This window comes from Mastomys coucha, unplaced genomic scaffold, assembly GCF_008632895.1.
Source record: "Mastomys coucha isolate ucsf_1 unplaced genomic scaffold, UCSF_Mcou_1 pScaffold22, whole genome shotgun sequence".
Lineage (NCBI taxonomy): Eukaryota > Metazoa > Chordata > Mammalia > Rodentia > Muridae > Mastomys > Mastomys coucha.
In genome coordinates, this window is record NW_022196905.1 from 250,267,984 (window position 1) to 250,276,053 (window position 8,070).

At 45.0% G+C, this 8,070-nt stretch overlaps 1 protein-coding gene across 4 annotated transcripts in view; it reads right to left on the reverse strand.

Annotated features, from left to right (window-relative positions):
- Adat1 (adenosine deaminase tRNA specific 1) overlaps nucleotides 1-8,070 on the reverse strand; it is a 27,878-nt gene that overhangs the window by 2,573 nt on the left and 17,235 nt on the right. For all 4 annotated transcript variants that reach the window (XM_031341482.1, XM_031341481.1, XM_031341483.1 and 1 more), the window contains exon 9: nucleotides 1,325-1,411. In XM_031341482.1, the coding sequence (XP_031197342.1) occupies nucleotides 1,325-1,411 (87 nt within the window). The remainder of the gene's footprint in view (nucleotides 1-1,324; nucleotides 1,412-8,070) is intronic.

The window sequence follows — 8,070 nt, forward strand, 5'->3', positions numbered from 1 at the left end:
AAAAAAAAAAAAAAAAATAAGACTGTGATAACCAATCTTCATTGCCAACTAGACTGGATGCATAGTTAAGAGTCACCAGGGAAACTAACTTCTGGGCTCGTCCATGAGGGTGCTGCTTTCCAAGACACTTTGAGCGTAGGTGGGCAGGCCCACCCTGGATGTGGGCAGCGCCACACATGGGCTGGGGTCCCACAGAACAAAAGGAAAAGCTGAGCTGACCACCCATGCTCCTCTCTGCTTCCTAATTCTGGATGCAGTGTAAGCACGTTATCTCCCTGCTACTATGGACTGTACCCTCCAACTGTGAGCCAAAAACTTCTTCCTTAAGTGGTGCTTACCAGCCCTTTTTTATTACAACAACAACAACGATAACATACAGAAGCCTGCCTTAATGCAAGTTTATCCTGTTGCACTCCTGTTCTTTACTCTTATTATCATTATTAATTATTTTATGTGTAAGGTCGTTTATCTTGCCTGAGTACCATGTGTATGCAGTGTCTGAGGAAGCCTGAAAAAGGTGTCAGATTCCCTGGGATTGGAGTTATAGATGGTTGTGAGCCACTATGGGATGCTGGGAGCTGAACCTGGATCCTCTGTAAGAGTAGCCAGTACTCTTCTTAACCTCTGAGCCATCTCTCCAGCCCCCATTTTATTATGTTTAATTTTGTGTGTGTGTGTGTGTGTACGCACATGATGATGGCACAGGAGTGCGGTGGGGGACACAGGCTCCTGGGGAGGAGACCCCAGTGGACAGAGACTATGCTTCTTGCAGCAAATACTGATTTCAGTTTTATTTTAATAATTTTTCTTGTTAGTGAAGAGGAGGGATTCATGGATTTGATAATTTCAAACTGTATTTGAGTTTTGTGCTCCTGTAGCTTACCACCAGAGGTCCTGGGTCCCATCCCAGCATTATCACATCAGCCAATCAGGCAAATGATAAAATGAAAAAAATAAAGACCAGTGCTGTCATCCTGGCATTTGGGAGATGGGAGCAGGCAAACTGCTGTGGGTTTGAACTTAAGCTGGCGTATATTGTGATTTTCAGTTTCAGGCCAACCTGGGCAATGAGATTCTATCTCAAATTAAATAAATGTGTAAGACAGACTAAAACTGAACCGTCCTCTTACCCTTCTGTGCCTCCTGCAAGAACAGCCTCTCCTCTAACTCAGGTCAGACCCTGACACAAACCCCACAACTTCCCATTCTCTCTGGATAAGCAGGAAGCACCCACTGGCTCACTGAGCCTAATGTCTCACCAAATAAGCTAAAAACAGAGCAGAAGTCTTTACAGATAGGGGAACAGAGCGAGAGACAATATCACCTGACAGAGTCCGGCTGCTCGTCTTCTGCAATGCTGCTCAGCAGTTTCTGGAATGATCTAAAGAGTTCCACCTTGCTGATTCGGGATCTGTTCAGAAAAAGCAAGTAAAGATCACTTTCAGCTGACTACGTAACGGCTCATCACAGTGCTCAGGTGTGAATGTGCCAGACTAATGCAAGCCCTCTGTACCCCTTAAGGACTGCAGACTGACCTAAACTGCATCAGTCTCTCTTCCCCTGACACAAAATCTTGCTATATTGCCCAGGCTGGTCTTGAATCATGAGCTCCTGCTGTCAGTTTCCCATGTGTTAGGATCACAGGCATGGGTCACCACTGCCTGCCTCTCTAGAGATCTCTGTGTTGTGAGGAACTGAAATACCTTACTGGCAAGTGACACTGACCTGTTTAGCTACAGTTGTTTATTTTTCTCAAATTGCTCTTTAGATTTAAAATACAAGAATGGCCAAGACAAGACACTCTTGAAAGACATGGCAAGAGGACTTTCTCTGACAGATACCATCTTATTTAAAGCTAGAGTTGAGTGTGTTTTTGAGCCAGGTGTAGTGGTGCACACACAATTCCAGTACTTGGTAGGCTGAGCAGAAGGACTGTTAAGTTCAAGGACAACCTAGTGAAGGAAAAGGGTAGAGAGAGGGAAATGGAGAGACTCAATCTAAAAAACAATAAAGAGTATGGTTCTGTTACGGGGATAAACAGAACTACAGAAGAGAAGAGAATAAGGGTGTGTGTGGCCTGGTCTACAGAGTGAGTTCCAGGACAACCAAGGCTACACAGAGAAACCCTATTTTGAAGTACTCCCTTCCCAAATCCCACTTAAAACATGTGAATTTCTAAAAATCAATCATTTCTATGGCCATAAAGAATACAAACTGAGGGGCTGGCGAGATAGCTAAGTGGGTAAGAGCACCAATTGCTCTTCTGAAGGTCCTGAGTTCAAATTCCAGAAACCACATGGTGGCTCACAACCACCTGTACTGAGATCTGACGCCCTCTTCTGGCGCATCTGAAGACAGCTACAGTGTACTCATGTATAATAATAATAATAATAATAATAATAATAATAATAATAATAATGAATACAAACTGAGTTTGTCTGGCAGGAAGCCAATACTGCAAGAGGAAGCGTCTATAAATAACTAAACGCTGGGTGACTGCAGGTGTACCTCCAAACCACCTGTAGCTCCAACAGTTTACTTCTTCCCACCTGAATAACGTGGCCTAGTAGAATCTATATACCAACAGTTAAACTTCAGCTGAGACCCCACAGCTGAGTTACAGTCTCCTGGGACCGAGTCATTATAACTAAATACTAGGCACATGTTCACAGAGCCCCAGTTAATTAATTACTACTCAGAAAATTATTACAAGAACAAAGTCACCCCTAGGCCTTCTGCATTACATGTTACGGCTGTTTAACTTGGTCTTCTTAGACTCCTAACAGCAGGAGCAGGGGCTGTCTCCGACTCTCTTGCCAGCTTTTGGGACCCTTCCCCTCATATTGGGTTGCCTTGTCCGCCTTAATATGAGGGAAGGTGCCCATTTTTACTGCAAATTGATATGCTATGTTTGGTTGATATCCGTGGGAGCCCTGCCTTTTTCTGAAGAGAAACTGAGGAGTGGATGGGGGCTTGGGAGGAGGAGGTTGGGAAGGGGACTGGGAAGAGAGGCGGGAGGGAAACTGCAGTCAGGATGTAACTAGTGATAATAGGGCTGGAGAGATGGCTCAGCAGCTAAGAGCATGGACTGCTCTTCCAGAGATCCTGAGTTCAATTACCAGCACCCACATGGTGGCTCACAACCATCTGTAATGGGATCCGAAGCCCTCTTCTGATGTGTCTGAAGGCAGCTACAATGTATTCATATACATAAAATAAATAAATGTTTCTTAAAAAGAAAAAATATATAAATAAAATAAATAAATATTTTAAAAATTAAAAAAAGAGCAAAGTGACCTGTTAAAGATTAGAGAGAATATATTCAATGGGTACCAAAGGCAACAAATGCTCATTTTTCATATATCTAGCAATTTTACTGTAAATATAATTTTATCAGTTGGCTATATGTATTGACTAATAAAATAATTAATCTTAGTCAAGACTTCAGACTGAAAAATATTAGCTTGTTTCTGCCTCCTGAGTGTTGGGATTAAAAGCATGTACCAGCCAGGCAGTGGTGGCGCACGCCTTTAATCCCAACACTTGGGAAGCAGAGGCAGGCAGATTTCTGAGTTTGAGGCTAGCCTGGTCTACAGAGTTTCAGGACAGCCAGGGCTACACAGAGAAACCCTGTCTCGGAAAACCAAAAAGCACATACCAGCAAACCTGGTTTATTACTGAGTATTAATAAAGCATAAAGAATATGGGAACATTTCATTCACAAGAAACTTCTACCATGTCACACTGTACATCCTGGAGAACAGATCCACACCAAGGCTCGACAAGCCACCCAGCTGACGGGAAGGAGGCTGTGGGGGTCTGTTTACCACCATGTGGTAACACAGTGCAAAGGCTGGTGTTGAATCTAACATCCTCTTGGGAACACTGCTGTGGAGGTTCTCAACAGCCTGGTCCCTGGAGACCCAAGAGGAACTTTGAAGGGTTTTCCTGCTGAAGTCCTCTCATTAGTGACAGTAAAATGTTGCCCACATATGCTCAGCACTCGGCCGACCCCGGATCCAGACCAAAGCCTTGCTGAGCTATATTATCAGTAGCTCCTTCCCTACACCAAGAGGTGTGCTTAGAAAGCCAGTTAGTGTAGGATGTAGCTCACGGTGGAGTGACTGCAAGCCTGGACATGGCCCTGGCTTGGACAGGGTGGACGGCTAGCCTTTGTTCTCTGTTTGGGGACTTGCTCCAGTAAAGCAAGCCTTTCCTTAGGTGCTAGCCCACAGCAGGACACAGTAACCACATATATGTGATGCTGTTTCGGGAGAACCATGCCCAGTAGAAACTTCTTGATTACCTGAGGACCCGAAGACTTTTGTCTGGGGGCTGCTGCCAGCTGCTGCTTTCTAAGAGGCCTGTCCTCTTAGCACAGAAGACCACATGCAAGGACAGGAAACCCTTCCTTGTGGGTTAACACTGCTGATTATTACAAAAGAAAGCACGGGGCCTTTTAGGTTATTTTCTTTCATTTCTTTTTAAAAAAATTCTTCAACTGGGTGTTGGGGGGAAGGGGATTTAATTTGATTAAAATACACTATGTGAAATTCTCAAAGAATTAATAAAAACACTATTTCTTTTTTTTTTTTTTTTGGTTTTTCGAGACAGGGTTTCTTTGTAGACCAGGCTGGCCTCAAACTCAGAAATCTGCCTGCTCTGTCTCCCAAGTGCTGGGATTAAAGGCGTGTGCCACCACTGCCTGGCTAAAAACACTATTTCTTAAAATTTTCAATGCATGGTGGTGGCGGCTCATGCCTTTAATTCCAGCGCTGGGGAGGCTAGCCTGGTCTACAGAGCAAGTTCTAGGACATCCAGGGCTACACAGAGAAGCCCTGTCTCCAAAAAGACAAAACGAGCTGGGCAGCATTGGTACTCTTCTTTAGTTCCCACACTCAGGAGGCAGAAGAAGGTGGATCTCCCTGAGTTTGAGGCCATCTTGGACTACAGAGCAAGTTCCAGGACAGCCAGGGTTTTTACACTGAGAAATTCTGTCTCCACAAACAAACAAAAAACAAAGACAAGAAAAAAATTCCTCATCTGACATCTCCCTGACACCCATACGTAACTAGTTTGAAAATAAAATCTCTCGCCTGGGCTGCTGAGGTGGCTCAGTGGGAAGGTGCATGCTGCTCAGAATGATGACCCACCAAGTTGGATTTCTGGCCTCTATACCTGTACTATGGCATGTGTAAATGTGTGAGCACATTCATGGGATACATGAGTGCATGCATAGATGCATACAAAACAAACAAACAAATAGTGTATGAATGTAATTAAAACCTCTCAGCCTGGGTTGGTGAGATGGCTCAGCAGTCAAAGAGTGCATATTGGTTTTATAGAGGAGCTAAATTTGATGTCCAGTATGCACCCATCTGGCCCATTTGGACAAGTGTAGACACATGCACACGCACGCACGCGCACACACACACACACACACACACACACACACACACACACAAGTGAAAACAAACAAAACCCCCGTTCATCCTTTCTTTTTCAGTGAGCTGTTCAGTGAGATACCCAGGATATTCTAGTATCTCTACAAGCACAGAGGATTTTTTTCTTCAGGATAAAAAGAATTAGCCTCTATTATGTAGAGTAAAAATCAAGCTTCTTAAAGTGAGCATCTTTTATGTGGTTAGGGACATTTCCCATTGTTTGTAATTACTCCCTTCTTGAGTCTGTAACAATGCCATCTGAGATCCCCAGAGATTCCAGTGGTGGCCTTGCAATGCAGTCACTTGGGGATGAGCAGTGAGCTTGCTTCTCCTAGCAGCTGCTGGGCTTAGGAAAAGTGAGCCCTAGTTCCTGTACCCGGTAATGTTAAAAGGTCATCAGGTGGCTATAAGGGAAATCAATTTTGCAAAATGTCATTTCAAGCTCTACCTACCTCACTCAGTTCTCACACTGGTTAACCTTGCTTTACGGTTGGCAAATAAGCTGGGAGAGGTTGAGTGCTCTGCCTAGGTACTCCTGGGAGAAATGGTACCAGGGTCTGATACTGGTCCCTTTAACCCCCAAGTTTTTACTGCCCTGCAGAGTCTGCCTTTTAATTGATATTCTGTCTGTCTGTCTCTACCTCCTACTTGCAGATAAGTATGTAAGCTCTCAGCCTGCCTATTGCCATGCTCCCACTATGACAGTCTTGGACTCACCCTCTGAGACCTATGCCTCCTTTAAAGCTTTCTTCTGTGGGCTGCGCTGGTCATGGTAACTAAGACACTGTCATCTACCCATGAACTCTCACTGTACAGAGAAAAGAACACTGCAGCCACAGAGCAGCTGGCCTTGCCCCCAAGTCACACAGACAGTGAGGTCAGAAGGTGACACACTCCAGGTCACCCAGGGAACACTGACACACTGTGACAGGCTGGAGAGCAGAACCACAGGGCTCTAGAGATGATCCTCCTGATCAGGAGGTAGGTAGCAGTGGCTGAGTTGGCCTTTAGAAGTGTGAGGGTAAAGACTCTAAGAGAAGAATTCTCCCACTTGAGCAAAGCAGCAAAGGAAAGCCACAGTCAGCTGAGTGGGGGCCGTGGAGGAGACTGAGTCTGTCCCAAACAGATCCAGAGCACAGCAGGAAACCTGCCACAGTCCAGCTCTCTCTCAGGTCTCCTACCAAGCACAAAGGGCCGGTGGGCGGGTGGGCGGGCGGGCGGGCGGCAGGAAAGAAAACAAAACAAAACACAAGTCTGTAACCCTGATTTCTTAGATAAGCAGCCAAAAGTACAACCAAGCAAAGGAGAAAGTACATGAATTTGACTTCATTAAAATTCAAAACTTGGGAGCTGGAGAGATGGCTCAGAGGTTAAGAACACTGATTCAGGCCGGGCGGTGGTGGCGCACGCCTTTAATCCCAGCCCTTGGGAGGCAGAGGCAGGTGGATTTCTGAGTTTGAGGACAGCCTGGTCTACAGAGTGAGTTCCAGGACAGCCAGGGCTACACAGAGAAACCCTGTCTCGAAAAACCAAAAAAAAAAAAAAAGAGCACTGACTCCTCTTCCGAAGGTTCTGAGCTCAAATCCCCGAAACCACATGGTGGCTCACAACCATCCGTAATGAGATCTGATGCCCTCTTCTGGTGTGTCTGAAGACAGCCACAGTGTACTTACATATAATAAATAAATAAATCATAAAAAAAACAAAACCAAAACCAAAAACAACCTCAAAACTTGGGGGCAAGAGAGATGGCTCAGTGAATAAAAGCATTGACTGCTCTTTCAAAGGTCCTGAGTTTGGATCCCAGCAACCACCTGGTGGTTCACAACAATCCGTATGAGATCGGATGCCCTCTTTTGGTGCGTCTGAAGACAGCTACAGTGAATCACTTCAGAGTGAGTGGGCTGGAGTGAGCAGAGGTCCTGAATTCAATTCCCTGCAGCCACATGATGGCTCATAGCCATCTGTACAGCTACAGTGTACTCATACGAATAAAATAAATAAATTTTTTTTTTTTTTCCGAGACAGGGTTTCTCTTTGCAGCCCTGGCTGTCCTGGAACTCACTCTGTAGACCAGGTTGGCCTTGAACTCAGAAATCCACCCACCTCTGCCTCTCAAGTGCTGGGATTAAAGGCGTGTGCCACCACCGCCGGGCAAATAAATAAATCTTAAAAAAAAAAAAAAGTAAAAACGGAGCTGGCTGCTCTTTCAAAGAATCCTGGTTCAATTCCCAGCACTCTCAAGATGGCTCAAAACTGTCTGTAACCCTAGTTCTGGGACTCTGACACCCTTTTCTGCCTCTGTGGGTACACTACACACACATAGTGCCCAGACATTTATGAAGAAAAAAGACCTATACACATTAACATTAAGTAAAATAAAAAAAAAAAACCTTTTTAAAAAAAGTAAAAAGGAGCTGGGTGGTGGTGGCACATACCTAGGTGGGAGGATCTCTGTGAGTTCAAGGCCAGCCTGGTCCATAGAGACCCGAGATTGGTCCTTGGTGGAAGAGGAGAACTGAATCCCACAAAATGTATTCTGACCTCCACATGGTCCCTCAAAATACATGAGTGTAATTTAAAAATTGAAAATAAAAGCCTGGCGGTGGTGGCGCACGCCTTTAAT